The sequence below is a fragment of the Chiloscyllium punctatum genome, chromosome 12 (genome assembly GCF_047496795.1).
Source record: "Chiloscyllium punctatum isolate Juve2018m chromosome 12, sChiPun1.3, whole genome shotgun sequence".
Lineage (NCBI taxonomy): Eukaryota > Metazoa > Chordata > Chondrichthyes > Orectolobiformes > Hemiscylliidae > Chiloscyllium > Chiloscyllium punctatum.
Window position 1 is genome coordinate 11389484 of NC_092750.1, and position 24353 is coordinate 11413836.

The 24353-nt window shown below is 39.0% G+C and overlaps 1 protein-coding gene across 1 annotated transcript in view; it reads right to left on the bottom strand.

Annotated features, from left to right (window-relative positions):
* The window catches only part of prkar2aa (protein kinase, cAMP-dependent, regulatory, type II, alpha A), a 318459-nt gene that overhangs the window by 110405 nt on the left and 183701 nt on the right, over window positions 1-24353 (bottom strand). Inside the window, exon 8 of the mRNA XM_072581837.1 lies at window positions 13552-13587. Coding sequence (XP_072437938.1) covers window positions 13552-13587 — 36 coding nt within the window. The remainder of the gene's footprint in view (window positions 1-13551; window positions 13588-24353) is intronic.

A 24353-nucleotide genomic window follows, 5' to 3' on the forward strand; every position in this document is an offset into this window, starting at 1 on the left:
GCCATTCTAAGTGTTAATATAAACTCAATACAAACCAAATTACAACTGTTACCCCCTACCCCATCAATTGAGGCTATTGGATGCAACTGCCATTTCACAAAGCCTCAACGAAACATCCTAAAGATCTTTATTAAATCATCATAATTGAATCCCTACAATGTGGAAACAGGCTATTTGGCCCAACAAGTCCACACTGACCCTCAGAAGAGTAACCCACCCAGACCCATTATACTACCCTTTCACTGTACATTCCACTAACCAATGCAGCTAGCCTACACATCCCTGAACACTATAGGCAATTTAGCATGGCCAATTCACCTAACCTGCACATGTTTGGAGTGTGGGAAGAAACCAGAGCATCCAGAGGAAATCCATGCAAGCATGGGAGAAAATATGCAAACGATAGACAGACAGATAAAGAGACAGACAAAGGTTGGAATCAAACCCAGATCCCTGGCACTGTGAGGCAGCAGTGCTAACCACTGAGCCACACCGCTCCCCATACATTGTCTTGTAGATGGAGTAGATGTTTCTTCAGTTCAAGAACCAACTACAAAAACAACTAACACTGGTCAGCTCTCATAATATGAATGAAATGAATATGATTTAATAAAACTATTCTGCTTGCAGTATTCAGTTAATGCAGCAGTTTACTGAGACATATTTGAGATATTAAAAAATGGAGTTAATTTGCTCTACTGACCTACAAAAAGTTGAATGCCCAGGGGGTAAGGTGGTGTGTCTTTGTCTGATAAGCGGATTGTAGGAGGTTTACACGATCATTTCCTTACCATTCAGGGATGATTTAAATTTTCATCCAGAAATCAATAATAATATTACAGTTTGAACTTGACTACTCCCCTATAGTTATAAATAACTATTTAAAACAGATTTGACCATTAAGGGATGACTTGCATAACATTGTTTCTGGAGATGGGGTGGTCACTGCATTGTATCTTGAGTGACTTCTGACTATAAGGGGATGGCTGAGGGTTGTCTTGTGGACAGTACTAACTGATGTTGAGAGTTTTGTGTAAGGGAAAGACTGTTTCCTTTGTTCAGTGAGAGCTTTTGCCATAATCCAATAAACTCTGTGAGGGGTGTGTTAAAAGGTTCCTCCAGAAAGTTTGTACTGTACTGTGCTTAGTAGATTTGGTTTCTTGTTCACAGGAGGTTGGTGTGTTGCAGTTGTATCAAGTGTGTAAGAACCTCAAGCGTAAAAGAACTGAATATATTAGCATGATGATTTGCTGAAAAATGTGGGAGGAAGCTTTTGTGGAACATAAATGAACCTGTTGGACTAAACCTTTTGTAGACACTGAACTCTGTCAGACTGAAAAAGGTCAATGATCTGTCAAACTAAAGTTAAACTACTTTTACAACTAATAATGAAACCTTTTCAAATTTGATATTCAAACACAAAGAATTACGGAAAAATGCAGCTAAAAAGCTGCTGGCAAAATTTTCAATGCATGCATATCAACAAATAAGCTGTGCCAATTTTGTTTTTAAATGCACATTTTTAATTACTTATCTGAAGCTTGCAAGATAAACACTTCAAGTGTAGTTGATGTAGAGGAAGGAGGTCCATAAATGAGGAACTTTAGCTGTGAGGTAAGGTTGGTGAAACTTGGCTGAGGAAGGGTCACTAAGCTCAAGACATGAATTTTGCTTTTATTCCTCCCACCCCACCCACTCTCCCAACTCCTGATGCTGCCAGACCTGCTGAGTTTCAGATTTCCATTATCCAAAGTCCTTTGCTTTATTATACCAGAAGAACTGATTTGTTTCCTTTGGAACAAGGCACTTAAATGAGGTTTAGGACATACAGGTTGGGAAGAGTAGGCCATAGCCTTCGACCCTGATCCTCATTTGATGAAATTCTGACTGATTTTCCTTTGGACTCAACTCTACCTTCCTGCCTGTTCCCTTGTAACCATAGATTCCCTTATTTTTCAAACATTAATTTAACTCAGCCTTAAATAACTTCAATTATCCAGTCTGTACTTAAATCTAAGAAATAAAATTCCAGTAACTAGCTCATCCGAGTCTTAAAAAGAAGACTTTGTGTTCTTACAGCATGTCCTCTCAAACATCTCTCGTGCATTTAAACTTCAATGTGTATCAGCCCAACATTTTCAACATAACGGTATTTAATGTTGCATCTACACAGCACATCAATGACTTCCTTTTATTGTTGATAACTGACAAGCCTGACAACATTCCTGTGAACTGTCATCCTCTTTTCTCTCTGTGTATAGCAATTATGTCCTTCCTGTAATTGGGTAATCTGAACGGTACAGAGCTCTATTTATGACCTAACCAAAATTTCAAAAGGTTCATGTTACACCCCTGCGGTTGTATTCCGTGTCTCACCCAGTGAAGGAAATTATTTCATATGCCTTCTTTACTGCCTGTCCTGCCACCTTTGGCGATGTGGGTGTACATTCCAAAGTTTCTTGCATTCTCTGCCCCTCTCAATACCCTCCTGTTTATTGCGTATTTCCTTGCTTTGTTTGTCTTCCCCAAGTGCATACTCTCGCACTTGTCCAGATTGAGTTCTGTGGTCTGCTGACTCAGCCGAACCATTGGTAGCCATCATCTTCGGTATTAGTTGTTCAACCCATTTTTGTGTCGCTTTCAAAAAATGTCTTGCCCAGGCCATATGCAGCTTCAGTAAAACCTGCCTACTTTTATAATTCCATTTTCCTTGCAACAAAAAAAAAAATTTGCTTTCCTAATAACACACTATAACCTTTTGTGATTTGGGTATCCTAATACCCAAACTGCTCTTATGTTCTTCTTGCCAAAAGCGGACATGACCACATTTTCCCACCTTTCGCACTGTCACTTAATCTTTGCATATCTGTATATCCTTCCTTCCTCCCTTAAATTTTCCTACCCTTGATAGGGATGACAGATTTAGAATTAGTTGGTCATAAAAGGATGCAGGGCACAGATTCAATATTTTGGCGCGAGATAAAGAGGAATAGCATTTTAAATGCAGTGTGGTAATGACTGGAATTCTCTGCCCATGAGTGGCGAAAGGCTCAGACGAATGATTTTGAAAAAGAAACTGGATGGGCATTTGAGGGAAATAAATTTGCAGTGGGTACAAGGAAAGAGAAGAGAAAAGAATAGGAAGAAACTAACCTTATTTCTCTACAAAGAGGCTGATATAGATTCAACAGGGCAAGTAGCCTCTTTCTGTGCATTATTATAAGATTCTGTTACCTTCCACCACAGTGGATGATTATGCTATGTGTCCTATTTGTTTATTTTAGCCTTTAGTTCAGGAGATCATCACTTTACTACACTACTCATTATTTTTGACTCTAAATTAAATATTGCTCCATAGCAACTTCAATGAATTGAAGGAATCATCAGCCGCTGCAGAAAAAGGAAGATATTTTAACTGAAGTTCTAGAATGGCTTGTAAACAGCTCCTAATGTTTGCATATGCTTATTGAAACACGATATCAAATGGCCAAGGTCTGTCTCTTTTTCAAGTCATCTATTCCCAAAGCAACCGTGGAACAATTTGCTTGTTCTAAATGTACACAAGACAAGAATATCAAATAATCCCTTAATTTAAATGATTATTGGTTGACATTCTCAAATCAAATTCCATCTAACGTAAAACATCGAACATTGCTATAGCTGCATAGCATATCTATGACTTCCTTTCACAGCCAAAACCCAACTTTGAATCAGCAAATTCAAGTATAAAACTCTGCAGTGATGAATCAGGGTAACATCAAATCAAAATTTCCATTCACAATACAAAAGCCAATCTTACATCAGTGCATAACTACAACTAGAACCCAGATGCAAGGAGACTTAGGACAGTGAGGAAAGGAATTCACTGACAACATCAACAAAGAATAAGTTTTTGTAGCTGGCTAAAGGAAAAGGAATAAAACAATGTGAACAGAATAAGCACACAAAAGGGCATACAGAGAATAAATGCTGACAAATAGCATGTTTCCTTATTGCAATATTGTGTAATTCAAGTAACCTGCAACGTAGTAAACTACATTCATATTTCTTTAAGGATGCAGGGCACAGATTCAATATTTTGGCGCGAGATAAAGAGGAATAGCATTTTAAATGCAGTGTGGTAATGACTGGAATTCTCTGCCCATGAGTGGCGAAAGGCTCAGACGAATGATTTTGAAAAAGAAACTGGATGTGTTTAGTGGGCCCATTAGATAAGGTGAAATAAGGATTATTTGCAGTGTTTTTTTTAAAATCTGTTTGAGCGAAGTGAGTGATGCATCTGTTAACCATCCTTCTTCACCCCTAATTGCACTGGAGAAGGTAGTAATCGTGAGCCTTCTTGATTCGCTGTAGTCCACGTGGTATACGCCCATCCACAGTCACCAACTGCTGACCTCTTAGAGTACATCAGGATGCAGAGTCAAGTAAAAACACATCTTTTCATTGAGGTGAGAATGTGGGCTTGCATATGAAAAGTCATTCTAAATGCAGCTTTTATTCAAGGACATCCTGCTACATCATATGACCCACTTGTCAAATAAATTAATTTCAGCACAGGTAGAGCAACTACTGAATTTGTGACAGATAAATAAAATTAGACATGCAAACTGCTTGGAGGCCAGACTTGCTGAGCTTTAAAAAATTGTCAGATCACCAATGTAAATCGAAAATACTCTGATACACATGAACAATGGTGGACATTGTTCTTGGGTGTATGAAGACTGGATCTGATATCCATTCCACTCAAAAATCTAAGCATACAAATTTGGATAAATAAATAGTTTATGACAAAGGTTATCTCCTCATGGACCAACAGTATAACAGTTTACATTTATTTAATACTTTTAACATGGTAAAATAGCGAAAGACCCTTAACAAGGAGCCTCACAACTCTTCCCTGGTTCTTCATCTGTGCCCTCTAAGCTAATCGTTCCAACAAGATCCAACCCAAGTTCTCCCAATTCCATTACCACAAATATACAACATAAGTACCTTTGCTTATTCTCACTCTCTCCGCCACCCAATCCTCTCAAAATACAACACTGACCTCTCAGAAACAGCATCTGACCACCATGGCCAGCATCGAGCAAATCCTTCAAAATCACAATTTCACACAACCCTACAAAGAATATCACTGAAATTTCTTCACCAATTTCCTCCTCCTGCTCTGACCAACTTATCTTTCATGTTGTTTTTGAATTGGTCAACCACACAATCTTCCACTACTGATTTTCCTTGTGTGGAACTATCACCACTCAGTTCTGTTCTTATCTAAGTAAATCCAAACTACTATTACCAGCAGCTTCCCTTCCCAATTCAAAGCATACCTCCCTATAATAGACCCCAATCCTGTGCTCCTCTTTCTACCTGCTGCCCATTGACCATAACACATGCCAACACGGAATGAGCTGCCACTTACAGGCTGATGACTCACTGGCAACTTACACTGACTGACATCAGCTTTCAAGTGTAGAATACAACAGAACTTCATTGAAGCAGTGATTCAAACATTAGGAAAAGAAGTTTACATTTAAGATTGCAGGTGACTGGAGGATAGCTTAGGTCAGCAATGATGGGGAGTTGGACCAGCAGAGGCCCGCAGAAGGGACTGAATGCAGGGTTACCTTTTGGACAATGCAGAAACATATTTTCCTTTTGCATCAGACACAATGTAAACACACAAGAGTTGAATGCAGGTAAGAAAGTGTTCATTTGCCCAAGAAATCAAAAGACATTTTTGATCCAAAGGAAAGTTTTTGATTTTACTTAAGGGAAGGAAAACGATCCTCCAGGCTGATATCCTAATTGGTTAAAAACATGAATATAAAAAGGTTCACCATCATTTCTTTCTGAAAATTTGACACACAAAAGTCATCCTGTCTGGCATAAAGTCCTTGAAATTTAACTCCCAAAATAAGAGGAAACTAACAATTTTCCACTCAAACAGCTTTTCTAACATTGGTCAAATATTATTTGTGCTCCAGCCAAACATGTTTACAAGGGGTAAAATGACTCATCATCAACTTTCTTTGCACAGCAGGCTTCCATGATGTTAAATCACCTATTGTTTTAACCTTCATGTGACAGCTTGGCCCAGTCCTGCTTGAAGCGTTTTGTACACTTGAGTTTACAGCTGCAACAACAGGCAAAATATAATAAATTGTCTAATGTTACATAATTAAAATAAGAGTTGTTTCAAACTATATTACAATCATTTTAAGTGTGCAAAATTTAACTACAAATTTACTTATCTGAATTTGTGCGCTTACATTTGCTGTTTTCTTCGAAAGCTGGAGCAATTAGATGCTGTTATAAAGTACAATAGGCTGGCCATTGTATTTTGCAAAAATGAAATATAAAGAAAGAATCAGGACTCAATTTCAGTCACAAGCACATTTGCTGAGGGAGGCGTGTGAAGCATCATAACAAATTAAAGGCAGAAAAGATGTGCATTTATATGTTGCTGTTCACAGACACTGGACATCTCAAAGAACATTATAATCAATGGAGTTCTTTATGAAGTACAACTTCACAACATAGAAGAAGTGGCAGCCACTTGGGACTCAGCAAAATCCCAGAACACTACTGCAATAATGATGTTGATTGAAGGGTAAATATTAGCCAGAACAAGGGACACGGGTTCTTTTACAGTACCTGACCATGGTGATGGAATCAGTTTCTAATGCATGAGGCTGTACACCTCTGACAATGCAGTGCTCCCTCACTCCTGCATTGTATTATCAGCCTTAATTTTGTGCTGAAGCTTTAAAATGAGACTTGAAGCTGGAACCTTATGATTCAGATGCAAACATGCTACCAACTAAGCCCCAGCAAAAGAAAGAGCATGATGTCATTCTGGCCGTCATCAGTAAAATATACAACAAACCAGTTTCTGTAATAAAATGATACAGAATTTTAAAAAATAAATGCACACTTCGAAAGTGAACAATGCTGGACATGAACACTGACTGGTAAAGTCAGGAGTGAACAAATGCTTTAGATAAAATTATATTCTGTGGTCATTAAAAATACAGCAAAGTCAGATTTATGAATCTCTCAAAGAACTTAAGATGAGTTATAGAATAAAAAAAACTCATTACATAATTCATAAAAAAGGTCAGAAAAGCTTAATGACTCCAGCTATCATAATATAAAATTGTACAATGGTTATAATTTATGATCAACTTTAATGAAGGCTTTTTTTCCTTCTTATAAGCTCCTGTACATTAACAAAATACATGTGAAAGCTGACTTCTCAGTAAACATTTCGGAAACATTTGCATTAATGAAAACTTCACCATTGTAAATGCACATATATACCAAAAAAATAGCCTGTTTGTGCAGAGTGGCTGGCAGCAGAGTTAAAGTCACTTATGATACATTCCAATCTATACACAAAGTCCAATAACATACCATTGCTCCTTAGTCCTTAATACTCCGATCAAACAAAAACACACAGTTGTCAATCTTTCAGTGATGAAGCCTCAAACACATTTTTGGGAAAGAATAATTGCTTCCTGGCATCATTCACACTGAGAAAGTGCAAAATGCACATGAACAGTTTTGATGTAATTTAAAGATTATATTCTCTTGTTCTGAAGTCTACTACCAAAGCAAATGGTTTCTTTATATCTGATCAAATCTTTTAATCATCTTTAAGGTATCATCTACATTACTCTTTGATCATCCATACTTAAGCAATTATAAACATATTCTATGCATCGTGTTCTCATAGCTTGGAATCATAGCAGCACACCATCTTACAGAGTGAAAAGCAGACCATTCAGCCTATCAAGTCCTCACTGACCCTTTGAAGAGCATTCTACCAGAACCACCCCCGATCCAATACCTATAACCCTGCATTTCCCATGGCTAACCCACTTATCCTGCACATCTCTGGACATGATGGGCAATTTGGCATGGCTAATCCATCTAACCGGCACATGTTTGGACTGTGCAAGGAAACCAGAGCACCCAAAGGAAAATCCAAGCAGACACGCAGAGACTGTACGAACTCCATGTCGACAGTCGCCAAGAGTGGAATAAAATCCCCATCCCTGGTGCTGTGAGGCAACACTGATAACCACTGAGCCAACATGTCAACATTAACCCTTTCTGGTCCTATGTTGCACAATATATGGAGGGGAGAGATGCTCGTTGTTGACCTGTCAAGTGCCTGAAGAGAACAAGATGTTGCAGGTGATAATGGGGGCTTATCAGCTATTCAAGCAGCAGCCAAGCCCCACATTCTCACAGATTCTACCAGATATTTCACATCTGGTGCTAAACCAAGTCAGCGTTTCCTGTAGCGTAGCTCATTCAAACAGATTAGAACAAGCAGATTATGGCAAAAATTTGAAGTTTAAATCACTGGTAGTACCTTTAAAAACTAAAACTAAGTTTCACAGGTACTTTGCAGTGAGCTTCCTCAACATTCTGAAACACGTGACAAATAAGTGAGGTGACTGGAACAAGGAATCGCCTATTTGTTCAATAACTCCAGACAATATTTTGATCTGATGTAAGTGTATTGGCACAAATGAAAAATGAACTAATGTACTCAAACAGCTCTAGTGAAATTAAATAATTCCATAATTGTACCTCCTATGCTAAAAGGTAGAATCAATGGCCCCATCTAGCAAGATTCCCCAAATTAAATGGAAACTGCTTTCTTGCCTTCTGGTACAAATGAGTGCAAATCTTGAATTTATTTGCAGTCCCAACTTAATACAAGACAGACACTATTACTTTCTTGATTATTTTCATGGAGTATGCAGTGTCAATCTGTTAATATCTGGACATATATTGCCATTCTTCATGAGCTCTGGGTTAAAATAGTGTGCTTTTTACCTAAAGCACTGTCAAGGCATCAGCAGCAGATTGCAACAATTCAAGAAAAAAGATCCACTAGACCCTTCTCAAAGGAAACTGGGGGTGAATAAATGCCAAAACTTTGACTTTGCTAGCAATTTTAAGACATTAGCTTTAACTCTGTCTGTTATTCACGAGATGCATGACAGTTCTGAGGAATGAGCATCTGGTACAGTATTAATATCCTCCATGTTTGTTGCATTATTGGACTATGTTAATCCATGACTATTGTGCACAATAGGAACTGTGTATGAAAATATGTAGAGGACATAAGGAGGCAGGGAAAGAGTTAAGTTCTCAGTTTTGTGAAAGAAGAGGTTCAGCAGAGCATGACTCAGATCAGATAAGAAATTACAGTTAACAATGGGCTGCTGCAGGCAAGGGTAATGGGTTAACAAGGTGGAAAAGCATTTATTATGTAGAGCCATTTAACAAAATGAAAAAGTATCCAGTATGTAATGTCAGTTAACAAGGCAAAAATATTCATTACATGAAGCCAGTTATTCATTGTTTAATAGCAGATGGCTTAATCTTTACTCGTTGATTGTTCCAGAGAAGACCGTGAACTCCTGTCTCTGCGCACATAGATGATTATTTCAGGCCCTGGAAGGACAGAACAAAGATAAAGGAGGTAAAACTATACTGTGTCTTTTGCTTCAACTGACCAGGTGGGGGGGAGAACAACATTTATCAACATGGAAAGATGTTTGACTGGTCAGCAGGGTCAAAAGAACATGCATAAACGGATAGTTTTCCAATTGGTAGGATGTAGTAAATGGAGCTCCACTGTGGTCTGTGTTGTGCCTCAGCTGCTGAGAAATTATATGCCTGATTTACAGGAGGTGAGCAAAAGGTATAGATGGTAATCAAAGCTTGAGAGAAGATTTGTAGCTCGGGTGCTCGTTGTGGTCTGTTCGCCCAGCTGGGAATTTGTGTTGCAGACGTTTCGTCCCGTCTAGGTGACATCCTCAGCGCTTGGGAGCCTCCTGGGAAGCGCTTCTGTGATGTTTCCTCTGGCATTTGTAGTGGTTTGTCTCTGCTGCTTCCAGTTGTCAGTTCCAGCTGTCCGTTGCAGTGGTCGGTATATTGGGTCCAGGTCGATGTGCTTATTGATTGAATCTGTGGAGGAGTCTGTGGATAACCCAGGACTGCAACGGACAGCTGGAACTGACAACTGGAAGCGGCAGAGACAAACCACTATAAATGCCGGAGGAAACATCACAGAAGCGCTTCACAGGAGGCTCCCAAGCACTGAGGATGTCACCCAGACAGGGGACGAAATGTCTGCAACACAAATTCCCAGCTCGGCGAACAGAACCACAACAGTATAGATGGTAAAGTAGCAGGTGAAACAAAGATAGGTAGGAAGGTATACTCTGAAGAGGACATAAGAAGAATGCAGGCTGATAGGTTGAGAGCATCGAAAGTATGGCAGATATGTGAAGTTGTTCACTTTGGCAGGAAGGCTTATTAAACAGAAGAAAACTGCAGAATTCTGAGGTACAGAGGAATCATGGCTTTCAAGTGCATTAATCACGAAAGTTCAGTGTGGGAGTAGAGTCATACAGCACAACAACAGGCCCTTTGGTCCCACCGTATCTATGCTGACTAACGAACACCAAATTGTACTAATCATTTACCTGCACTGTAAGCAATTAAAATTAAAATTAAAATTAAAACAACTAATGGAATGCTAACCTTTACTCCAAGAAGAACTGAACATAAAAGTAAGGACTTCAGTTATATAGAGCATTGGTGAGGCCACATCATAAATATTATTTTAGTTTGGTCTCCTTATTTAAAGATGTACAGTAAATGGATTTGAAGCAGTTCACAAGCAGTTCTACTAGACTGATATGTGAAATGACTGGTACATCTTAAGAAATCTTGGCTTGATTGGGCTCACTGCAGTTTAGGAAAAAAGGTTGACTTTATTGGATAATAAACATCCACTTAACAATGTGAAGATGGAAAGGAAGTTTCCTCTTGCAGGCCACTCCAGATTTAGCAGGTGCTGTTTAAAAATTAGGGAAAAAATTAATCTTGTTTATTTATATAGTTGTGTCAGACAGTGGCTAAGGAAGAGCTAAGAACTAGGACCAGCAGTAGACAATTCATTCCCTTGAACCTGTTCTACCATTAAAAACAAATTATTTCCAGAGTTGACAGAGATTATCAGGGTTAAAGAGTCAGAATGGAAAGGCTCTTGGGTATTTCAACATTGACTCAGACTTGATGAAGTTTCATGGCATCAGATCAGGCATAGGCAAAGGAAGATTGCTAGGGATTACCACCTCGTGCAATCCTTCAGCAGAAGAATCTGTGCTTCTCCACATTAAACATCGCTTGGAAAATAAGGGTGGCAAGAGTGTAATGTGTATTCCAGGTGGGGACTTCAATATCCATTATCACTGTGGCTTAATAGCAACACTGCTGACCATTTGGCCAAGTCTCAAAGGATGATCTTCCACACTGAGTCTGCAATAAGTGGTGAAAGAATGAACAAGGAATGCCCAAAAAAAAACTTGATCTCATCCTCACTAAATCTACTTGTTGCGGTTGCATCTGTCTATAGCAGTTGTGTTAGAAATGACTACCAAGAGCCCTTGTGGGAGACCAAGTACCTGTCATTACTCGGAGGACATCCTCTATCATGCTGCTTAGCAGTACCACCTGGCAAAATGAGACAGACATACAAGCTCAAAACTGTGTCCTTGAGATATATCATGGCCTGGTATATCCTTCACTGCATCATTACCATTAATGATCAAACCTGACTTTTACCTGGTCCATCTCTGATAACTCCCTCCCCTTCCTGGACCTCTCCATCTCCATTAATGACGACCAACTTGACACTGACATTTTTTACAAACCCACCCACTCCCACAGCTACTTGGATTACACCTCTTCCCACCCTACCTCTTGCAAAAATGCCATCCCGTATTCCCAATTCCTCCGCCTCCGCCGTATCTGCTCCCAGGAGGACCAGTTCCACCACAGAACACACCAGATGGCCTCCTTCTTTAGAGATCGCAATTTCCCTTCCCACATGGTTAAAGATGCCCTCCAACACATCTCGTCCACATCCCGCACCTCCGCCCTCAGACCCCACCCCTCCAACCGTAATAAGGACAGAACGCCCCGGTGCTCACCTTCCACCCTACCAACCTTCGCAAAAACCAAAGCATCCGCTGACATTTCCGCCACCTCAAAAAAGACTCCACCACCAGGGATAGATTTCCCTCCCCACCCCTTTCCACAAAGACTGTTCCCTCAGTGACTACCTGGTCAGGTCCACATCCCCCTACAACCCACACTCCCATCCTGGCCCCTTCCCCTGCCACCACAGGAATTGTAAAACCTGCACCCACACCTCCTCCCTCAACTCCATCCAGGGCCCTTACACAGCCAACAAAGTTTTACCTGCACATCCACTAATATCATTTATTGTATCCGTTGCTCCTGATGCGGTCTCCTCTACATTGGGGAGACTGGACGCTCCTAGCAGAGCACTTTAGGGAACATCTCCGGGACACCTGCACCAATCAACCACACTGCCCTGTGGCCCAACACTTCAACTCCCCCTCCCACTCTGCCCAGGGCATCAATGTGGACTTCAACAGTTTCCTCATTTCCCCTTCCCCCACCTCACCCTAGTTCCAAACTTCCAGCTCAGATTGTCCCCATGACAGGTCCTACCTGCCTATCTTCTTTTCCACCGATCCACTCCACCCTCCCCATCATCTTCATCCCCTCCCCCACTACTCACCTATTGTACTCTATGCTACTTTCTCCCCACCCCCACCCTCCTCTAGCTTATCTCTCCAAGCTTCAGGCTCTCTGCCTTGATTCGTGACGAAGGGCTTTTGCCCGAAACGTTGATTTTACTGCTCCTCGGATGCTGCCTGAACTGCTGTGCTCTTCCAGCACCACTAATCCAGAATCTGGTTTCCAGCATCTGCAGTCATTGTTTTTACCTTAATGAGAAAGCAGCATGCCAGAAGCAGCACAAGGCATTACAAACAAGGTACCAACCTATTGAAGTTACAATTGAGGGAAATAAGCATACTAAAGAGCTGAAGCAGAACACTCTCGACAGAACTAGTCAATACAACAAACAGATCAGTTTAAAGCTCTGCACTCCTGCCATTTCGAGTTGCGCAGGGCAATGGACAATTCACTAACTCATTTGAGGAGAAAGTTCTAACACACTCTGATCCTCAATGATGTATCCCAAATTTCAGCAGAATTTGAAAACGAAATTTGACACAAAAAGCCTATATGTACACAGAAGCAAACAACGTAAATATCTCAGTGAACACAGGATTAAATATCAACACATCAAGTACTTCCAAAATGCAGATAAAATTCAGCAAGTGTACAATTACAAGAGCAAATTAATAAATCATATAGTCAGAACATAACATTTCACCATAAACAAGATAAAACTTTAGCTATAGCCAACTTTTTAAATATCCCTTATGCTCTCCTCCAAATTGCTTGTTTGTCAATAATTCTGCTATCATTCATAAACTCAATTCTAATAATCACATTATGACACTAATTCTCTTTAGGGATAAATTCAAACCTAAAATTAAATAAATTAGGCTTAATCCAAAACTTCTGTAATGTAAATCCAATCTTGTAAAAAAGTTTAAAAACGTGCAAGAAAAGGCTTACCTGAAACCCTTCTGCTTAATCTGTTAATAATTGGCTCTGTAAGAGAAAAAGAATAAAATTTTCTTTAAATAATTTTAGCATTTCTGTAGAAGTTACACAGCAAGATAACTTATTTATTATGTGCAATAGTCTTGTTAATGGTCGATCTTGCAGATCAGTCAGCACTGGATACTAAAGACTATTTTAGTCAATAGCTCACAAACTACATGGAAGATTTAAGTACTCTCAAAACATAGGGTTGTAAAGTCAAAGCCAAATGGTCCATGCTTAATTGCTCAAATCTAAAAGCACATAGTCAAACCACAGTTTGACATCAGAAATTTAAAGTATTCGCTTTATGCCAATGCTGAAACTGGAGATTCAAATGCATAAACATAGGAATGATTTTTAAAATTTTGTTGTTGCTTTGCGCTGCAAAATACATGTGACACAGACACTGATCATGTATATTAAGTCGAGGACTAGGAGACAACCAAATATGCAGAATAAAACAAAGAACCATGGATCTTGGAAATTTGTAATAATACAGACAGTTTTTTTTTCAGTAGTCTGGCAGCATCTGTGGAGAGAAAGCACAGTTAGAAGTTTGGGTCCAGTGACCCCTCTTCTGAAGATACTGCCAGACCTGGTGAGTTTCTCCAGCAATTTGTTTTTGTACCAAATATTTATTTCCTCAAATTTTCCAGTTCAAGGATAGTGACTGCAAATAAATTATTTACCAAATAGTAATTAAGCATTATAAACAGATACTTAAGGGAATAAATATATTTTTACATGCATTGTTTCTGAAAATGCAATATGTAAAGCATCAAAGAAAACAAACACTTAATATCTCCAAGCAAAGTTCATAATTAAGAGTTCAATTTTTTTTAACATCCAGTTACAAAATTGCATTTCAGATTAGTCTGCTTTCTGTAATTATCAGAATTCATAAGAGGCAAGCAAAGCTTCTGTCATCTCCCAGCAAGAGGTAAAACATAATATGGACATGGAGATAAACATGAAGAGCAAATATACTACAAAGTTTCCCAAGGGATTCATTTATCAGTTGTCAATCAAACCTCAAGTTGCACTCACTCCGTCTCCACCCCTCCAACCCCATTTAAAGGGCAGATTATTAGTACTAAGGCAGGCGCGCACACACTTACTATGGCTCTGTCTAACAAGGGTTTCAGAATTAAATTTTAAATTTCCTGAAACCACCAAAATGATCTCATATTTCGCAAGATTGTACTGAGAAAGCCTCAAATATTCAAACTGCACACTGAACATTTGTAATTAAAATACAAAACTTTTGAAACACTACTGAAGATTCAGACACAAAGGTAGGTTTTTTTTAATTTCAATAACCTTTCTTCACATTTGTTAGGCTTCCAGTGAAATGTTGAAATGTATTTCTTAACTGTATCTTTGTTCAAGTCTCAATTTCTTTGTGAATACAAACATGCAAGTTTAAATCTCTTCTAGTAAAATCTAGAAGACCTTGAGCCCTTTAGATGAACTTACCAGCCCAAAGTACGTTTAATGGCAACACCGCTTCCCCCCAACCCCAGATTCACATAGCTTTCACAGCACCAAGCCTACTCTTGTTTTAAAAATGAATTCCTGTTCTTTTTTATTCAAATACATTACTGTAAGCACTGACGTTGAATTCTCATCAATACTTTTTAGCTAACATGTTTGCATGCATGCCAAAATTAAAACCTGCCCACCACTACAGAAAAAAAATCAGCTCAGATCAGATCACTCACTTCACATCACCTATGACATGAGGTTGCTTTTGTCACTGGTGATGTGGAAAGGAAGCCCTGATACATGTTTTCCAGTCATTTCCACTTGCATTAAACAAAATTCACTGAAAAAGTCTCTCAACAAGTACGGAGTCATTATCTTGAATGACTCCGTTGGTCGGGTTTATATCAAGATCATCACTTTTCTAAATTCAAGTATTGATCCAACCTGCTCTTTCTGCTGTCAACAACCAGTTCATCCCTCTAAATCAACCACGTGAACTCCCTCTGAGCTGACTTTCAAGCAAGTATTTTCATATCCTTATTTAAGAAGAAATTATGCACGTGACTCTCAACACAACTTCACCAATGCCTTGGACAGAAATACGTTTCGAAATCCCTCTTCATTCAGAAAATAAATTTGCAAAAACTGGACTCAAGAGTCATCAAGTCATACAGAATGGAAACACACCAGTCAGTCCAACTCGTCCTTGCCAACCAAGTTTCCCAAACTTAACTGGCCCCACTTAACTGAGTTTAGCCCATATTCCTCCAAACCCTTCCTATTCATATACAGATCCAAATGTCTTTTAAGTGTTGTAACTGTACATGCATCCATTACTTCCTCTGGATCATTCCACATTCAAACCACCCTCTATGAAAAAGTTGTCCATCAGGTCCCTTTCACCTTAAAAATATGTCCCCTGGTTTTTTGTTTAACTTTAGTACAAACAGAACACAAACATTTGACCAGGTTGCACAGTTATAAAACTGCAGACATCATTTTAAAATGGGAAAAATGGCACTGCGTTTATTTTGCTGATTACAGATCAGTCAGAGTTCAGCAGAAATGTAAATATACAGATCTCAATTCTATTTTAGCAGATTTTAACAAATTTTAATTTGTTCCTTCCTTGATCATCCTATATGAAGCTACTATTTTCCTCTCAAATGCTATTTGAGTAAATTCTGCATGGAATGAGACAAGTTAAGGCAGTCTCAATTCCCAATTCCTTGATGAAATCATAACATGCAGTTATTCCAACATTTAAAGTTAATGCAGAACAGCATATTCCTAAGATACTCCAACTACTAGATCATCTCAAAACATTTTAACACTACGTACTTAAAAACAAAAGGCCCCATTTTAATAGCAGCTCACAGGCTATCAGGTAATACACCAGATTAGTGGCAATTCTACACTGCACAAGTTACATCAAAACCCAACTTCCAACTATGAAAACCAGCTTTACAGTTCCTTACCAACAAGAACAAGGAAAAAGAACCTGACAGCAGATTTGGCAATGTATACACTTTAATAATTCTGGAATACTGGGAGTGCAAAAAGTTCCTTGCAAATAGCATACTGAAGCATTAACAAACCAGAGGAATAAAATACTTTGGACAGCAGAAATAGTTAATGAATTTCATTCTCTAGTAACAAAGACAAGGTTCAACTGTATCTGTTGGTTTAGAATCCCTCTTATTTTCTACAGCAGGTTCTTACCATGACTACCAGAATCATTCTGCAGCCATTTCCTAAACTTTGCCTTCTGAAAATTGTCATGATAATCTCAAAAGAAAAATCTCAAAATGGTTTCGCTACATTAAGACAAAGCTCTCAGGACCATTTTGCATAACCCTTATATCAACTATATCAACAGTCTTCAAAGGAGTTTAAACACATAACTAGACAATGAGACAAGTTACTCTGAAAAGATATACGAAGATTTTAAAATGGAAACAGGAAATAGCTACTCCAAGAAAGATGACAGCCTAAAAATTAATGCATGGTAAATGGAGAAAAAGCAAAAGAACACAAGGTTACTGACTACAACTTGCTTGAAGGAAATTAAAACCAACTACTTGAACCAAACAATATTCCTGTGTTAGAAGCACAATGTGATCTTAATACAACCATTCATTACACATTCCATTTTCCTCTACTGGGTCAACTGTACTGCATGCATCCTCCTATTCCCCACAAATCAGTCAACCTTTCCTACCCCCAAAAATCTGTACATTTTGTAACAACTCTACAATTTTCAAGCTACCTTTTAAAAATCCTGACAGAGCACATCGAACAAGGTTGAAGGCAGACTGTGTTTCTAATGTGTGCTATTTAAATAAATTAAATACAACTCAGTAATTTCTTGGACCCCTCTGCTATTAGTTTGCTAAGTTATAATAAAGACTTCCGCTTCAGCTGTTGCTAACTCAACTTTTGTTCCATGAATTTGGTCAAACAAATAGATAACGTAGACTAATCAATCTTGATTTTCTTTCATTTATATTACCTTTTGAATATGGACACATCTACTTATTTGCAATCGATCAGAAATAATTACTGTGTAAAGCCATATCATAAATTTATGAATTATATGAAGTACCCATCTTAAAAATCTACTGAAGTCACATATACATTGGAAACCATTTTTAACTTTGAATAGTCAAGCACAAAAGCACCTGAGGTTTGAACTAACATTCTGACAATATTTCTGAATATTCAAACAAGACGCTATTTATCTCAATTCCCACGAAGGCCAACTTTGAATTTTGCTCAATGCTGACATTTTACATCATTAATTACCAATGTATCACAAATTTAAAACATCTCATGTATGGCTTATTAGATTAATACCAGGAACATACAGGTTTGTCATAAGGAATGGTTGACAGGCTAGGCTAGTAAAGCGCAGCAGGTCAGGCAGCATCCAAAGAGCAGGAGAATCGACGTTTCGGGCATTAACCCTTCCTGAAGAAGGGCTCATGCCCGAAACGTCGACTCTCCTGCTCCTTGGATGCTGCCTGACCTGCTGCACTTTTCCAGCAACACATTTTCAGCTCTGATTTCCAGCATCTGCAGTCCTCACTTTCTCCTAGGCTAGGCTAGTAAGCCTAGAAGATTAAGAGGCAATTTGATGGAAACACAAGTACTTGAGGGGTTCAGACAGGTTGCGTGTGGACAGGAGGTTCTGTCATGTGGGAGAATGTGGAGGTCATGGTTTAAAAAATAATTAAAATAAAAGATACTCAAAGTACTTTTACAGATAGAAATAAAGAAATTTTGTTCTCCTCACCAAGATCATGATTCCTTGGAATGCTTTTCCTTAAAACGCTATGGAAAAAAGTTCCTGAATATTTTTAAGGCAGAGGTAAATAGATTCCTGATAAGCAAGGGGCAGAAAGGTTGCCCAGAGTAAACAGGAACGTGGAGTAATCCGGTCTTACCGAATGGGATACAAAGCTCAAATGGCCTACTCCTATTCCTCATTTGCACATTCACATGTTTGAAGGATACAAGTAAATTAACGAATTTCTCAAACGCTGACAGATATGGTCCTTACTTTATTTAAGAGTCAACACTGATGACAATTTACGTTGACTTTAGGAATGAAATTTATTTTATGAAAATTAATGAGTCAATCACAAGCTCCAGCAGAACAAGCTCTTAATCATTTAAACCACACATGGTGGTGTTTCATTGAGTTATTCTTTATTACGGTAGTGCTTTTTCAACAATATAATATACAATGTGTGACAAGAAGCAAAATTTTAAACTGTTTTTGTAACCTCGATAGTGTGAGATTTCACACTTTCACATTTTTACCGAGAGCGGGTGTACTCACGCATGTAGGTGTACGTGCATGTGGTGAGTGAGAAAAATATACATTGAAAGTTTAGCAGAAATCCACACAACCTTGCAATCTTCCAGAGTGGTTAATCCTTCCCTCCTCCAATCTGCCTTGCATAGCCCGAATGACTGTCCTATAGCTACCAGAAAATAGATAGCCTACGAGAAGGCCCCATTAGGAATATGGCCTCCAAGGGTCTCAGATCAGTACCTTCCTACCTGTAAAATCTCCTGGTAACTCGGGAATAATTAATTAATGTGGGATTATTGTTTCCAAGCATGAGTTAGAAAGAGGTCAAAAAACTTCAAATGACCATGCTTTGCCTGAAATTATGTTCTTTAAACAAAGCTCATCTTATATGTGATGACTTTTTAAAACAATATCTCTAAGATTTATTTCTAAAAAACAAAAGTAAACTTAAATGCGATCATTCTATTTGTTTTCTTGATAGATACAACACAGTCTTAAAGTCACTATTTAAAGCAAATCTAGGACACCCAGATTCAAGTCCCAACTGCTCCGAAAATGTACAATAGCATCTCTGGACAGGTTGATGAGGAATTCTCTTTAAGCAAGCGTGGTCCACAATTTTCCACTTATAATATGGAGATGCTGGCTATTGCATGTTTATTCTTCTCAATACACTGTACTGAAACAGTGAAAATTTGACAATTTCAGTCTATACTGCATAATCTAAAGCTTCAGTTAATACTGCGTGAAGAAATTCATACATAAATTTTATCTAGATCATCTTTTCCCTAAATCAAGTACTTCCTACATTGGATTCAACCTGTACAGTTCAGAACTAAATATCAATAAATTAAACAAACATAATCCCAAATCAGATTTTGAATTCTCTTGATCTAGTTTCTATATAATGAAATTCACAAAAAAAAAATCACTTGCTTTAAAATCAATGATTGTTTTAAAAGTCTGCGTCAGAAGGTACTTCTCCCAGAGACAAAACAATACATAGTCTATTTTAGTATTCAGAAGGCACTTTTCACTATTGTACTATAAAATCTTTGGATCTCAACTGATCTGTGAGAAGCACAAACTTTTGCCACAAAGGAGAGGCTTTAAAAATTATAATAAAATATCAGAAATCAGTGAACTTCCTGCTTGAAGTTTACAAAAAGACAAGAGACAGCAGCAAAAGGGACTTAGGCTGGAGGACAGGAAGTAAAGTATTAGCCCATTGTAAATAGATAAAACAATCCACTGAAGTGACTGCAATACCTCTATTGTACTGCAATACCTCATGTTGTACCATGGTTCCCAACTGAACGAAACAACGCTGATTATAAATGCTGTTCCACATGGAGTCAGATGTACAGCACCGAAACAGACCGTTCGCTCTAACCTGTCCATGCCGACCAGATATACCAACTCAATCAAGTCCCACCTGCCAGCAACCGGCCCATATCCCTTTAACCATTCCGATTCATATACCCATCCAAATGCCTCTTAAATGTTGCAATTGTACCAGCCTCCTCCACTTCCTCGGTCAGCTCATTCAATACATGTACCACCCTCTGCATGAATGTTTCATATTACATGGGAACAAAGCAATTCAAACCAAACTTAGCCTCACCTAATGTTAACTTGATCTACTTTTGGAGAGACTGAAAAAATATAGCTATCTGGTTCAGATCACAAGAGGGTTCCCTACTATTATTTTCACAATTCCCACTATTAAGTAAATAAAAGGGCAGTGCAAGGCAACTCTGATAAAGAAAGATACAAATTGTTTGCAGGAAAAACTAGTGTCACTGAACCATATCAGGTAACCACAGCAGATTCTTAGTGATGAAACAGTTTCTTAATTCTTAAAAGTGTTCTTACTGATCAGTTAAAGTAAAAATTAAATTAGGAATCCTACTGCCTACAAAAATGTACCATCAGGAATGCTGCAACCACTTGATCTACTCATTTTGTATTTCTAACTTCCATAAGTTGTTTCCAAAAGTATTCTTTCATCTGACATTTCAATGGCCTGTAATTTGCCATGTTTTTAATGGTGAACCATTTGTGTTCAGTATCTTCACCCCTTTGAATTTGATCATAAAGGAAGTTGTAGTGTAAACGTCTATTAACACAGAAAGCCTGAATTTACTGTCTACCATTTACGGCTCTGCACACACCATTTCTACCCCCTCCAACTTCCGCGACACCTCAAGCTGGGAATCAATTGACTGGTCAGAACTTTCCCATTTCAATGTTGTTCAATGGCAATCTTGAGTAATGATCACTGTTGAACAATGCATTAGCATTGAACGTGTTTTTACGTTTGTCCACTAAGACTATTTTTCATTTTTATAAATCTGGTTTAGAGTTCATTCATTTTTGCCCCTAGTTTTAAAACTAAGATCAATAAAAGTCTCCTCTTACCGGATTTGTCATCTGGATTGTTTTGAGATGTGATTGGTCATTAACATCTCAACATCATAATTCAATACTGGGAATCCCCAGGAAACAAGAAATCAGAGTGGGAGAAGTTTTTACAAAGACAGACACAGCAAGATTTATTAGCACAGGTTGCTTCAAGGTCATCAGCAATTACAGTTACTTATCCACTTGGACAGCAACTTATAGTATTCTTAAAAGTAAGAATTGCACTGTAAGTCCTCCTTACTAGCATCTGGGCGGTAGTGCCAAAATTGGGAGAGCTGTCTCACAGACAAGTCAAGCAACAATCTGACATGTTCACCCTCATGGAATTACATCTTACACACAAGGTCCCAGATGCCACCATTACCATCCATGGATATGTCCTGTCCTATTGACAGAACAGATCCAGCAGAGTTGGTGGCTTAGTGGTATACAGTTGGGAGAGAGTCGCCCTTGGAGTCTTCAATGTTGACTTCGGACTTCACAAAGTCTCGTGGCTTCAGATTAAACATGGGCAAGAAAACCTCCTGCTGATTATCACGTACCCACCTCGGCTGATGAATTGGTACTCCTCCACACTAAACAACAATTAGAGGAAGCACTGAAGCTAGCAAAGGCACAAAATGTATTGTGGGTGGGGGATTTCAATGTCCACAAACAAGAATGACTCAGCAGTGGTACTACTGATCAAACTGGTCGGGTGCTAGTGGACAAAGTTGATCGACTGGGTCTGCTGTAGGTGAGGAGGGAACCAACAAGATTTTAAAAAATATACTTAACCTCATTCTAACCAAATCTGTCAGCTCCAGGTACATTTGTCCATGATAGCATAGGCACTATTACTGTGCTAAATGGGACAGACTTCAAACAGATCTAGCAACTCAAGACTGAGCATCCATGAGGCAGAAGACTGTACTCCAGCACAATCTGTGATTTCATTGTGTGACATATTCCTCGCTCAACCATGACCACCAAGCCAAGGGATTAACCTTGATTCAATAGACAGTGCAGAACATGCCAGAAGCAGCACCAGACATACCAGAAGATGAGCTGTCAACCTGGTGAAGCCACCCAACAGGACTACTTGCGTGTCAAACAGCTTAAGCAGCAAGTGATAGACAGAAGCAGCAGGTGATAGACAGAACCAAGCAATCCCACAAGCAATGGACCAGATCGAAAAAGTTCTGCAGTCCTGCCATATCCAGTCAAAAATGGTGGTGAACAATTTTTAAAAATTCACTGGACTAGGAGGCTCCATATGTGTTCCCATCCTCAATGATGGAAGAGACCAGCACATCAGTGCAGAAGATAAGGCTGAAACTTTGCAGTAATCTTCAGCAAGAAGCCCCGAGTGGATGATCCTTCGCAGCGTCTCCTCCAGTGGTCCCCAGTATTACAGATACCAGTCTTCAGCCAATTCAATTCGTTCCACATGATATCAAGAAGCAGCTGGAGACACTAGATACCACAAAGGCTACAGGTCCTGACACCATTCTGACAAGAGTACTGAAGGCTTGTGCTCCAGAACTTGCCACTCCTGTAGACAAGTTGTTCCAGTACAGTTACAACATTGGCATCTACCCAATAATGTAGAACATGGCCCAGGTATGTCCTGCACATGAAAAGCAGGACAAATCCAACCTAGTGAGAAAGGACACGAAGGGAAAGCATAAAATTAAAGAATCTAAAGAGTGTTTGAAATAAAGCAAAAGGAAAAAGTATTAAGAAAGATAACTTTGCTGTGAAAAGCAGGAGGTCCAGCTCTGTACAAGAACAAATTTAGACAGCTATGAAACTTAACAATTAGTCATTAAGGAGGAACAAAATCCTTTGACAGATCACTCAAGTACCTACGAGGAAAGACAATAGGGGTTTGAATAAAGAGCTTACTGACCAAGCACGTGAGGTGGAAAACAATGAGGAATGGGTTTAAGACAAAGAAAAGTCAGCAATCAGGTTTAAACAAGGACATGAGGTAACGATTATGTGACCAAACCTTAGAGGCTATCAACACTTAATATCATCACCCAAGTCAACACGAGAGCAGTTTCATAATTGCAATTCTAGTAATGTTATCAAAAGACTAACAAGTTCATCACAGGCACAACAGGAATGTGGTGAGGACATGTTCATCAGCATGAGTCTGACTGACATGCTTAGTGGGCAAAAATTGTATAATACCAAAGATTGTGAGTGCCATTTTTGGAGTCGTCTGAGAAAACACAGGCTGTATTCCTGATGAAGGGCTTTTGCCTGAAACGACGGATTTTCCTGCTCCTCGGATGCTGCCTGAACTGCTGTGCTTTCCCAGCACCACTCTACTCCAGAATCTGGTTTCCAGCATCTACTGTCATTGTTTTTACCCGAGAGAACACAAGGTTGTTAAGTGCTGGTACCGCTACTCTGCTGAGGTCTTAGAACCTCTACTTAGACTAAGGCTTGGTGTCTTGTTACTCTAACTGTGATACTCTAGTAAATATTTAAATAAAATGTGCTAAATGGACTGCTTGTAAGAATTTTATTCCAGGAAACTGAACAATCTCAGGGAAAGAACCAGGGAAGGTTGAATTGACTTCAGTAGGGAGCCCTCCCTTACCCACTGAAGCTCTCAGGCAGGCTTCGACACTAGCTCATTACCACCCCATCAGTAAAGTGATGGAACATATCATCATCAGTGCTGTCAAGCACCGCCTGCTCAGCGACGCTGAGAACATCTTTGCATGAGTTCCTCAGGGTAGTATTGGCCCAACCATCATCTGCTGCTTCATCAACGACCTTCCCTTCATCATAAGGTCAGAAGTGGGAATGTTCACTGAAGATTGCACAATGTTTAGCACCATTCTTGATTCCACAGATACTGAAGCAGTCCATTTCCAAATACAACAAGATCTGGTCAATATCCAGGCTTGGGCTGACAAGTGGTAAGTAACATTTGCACCACACAAAGGATATGACCATCACCAATAAGAGACAATATAACCACCATCTTTTAACATTGAATAGTGTTAGCATCACTGAATCCTCCACTTCCAACATCCTGGGGGTT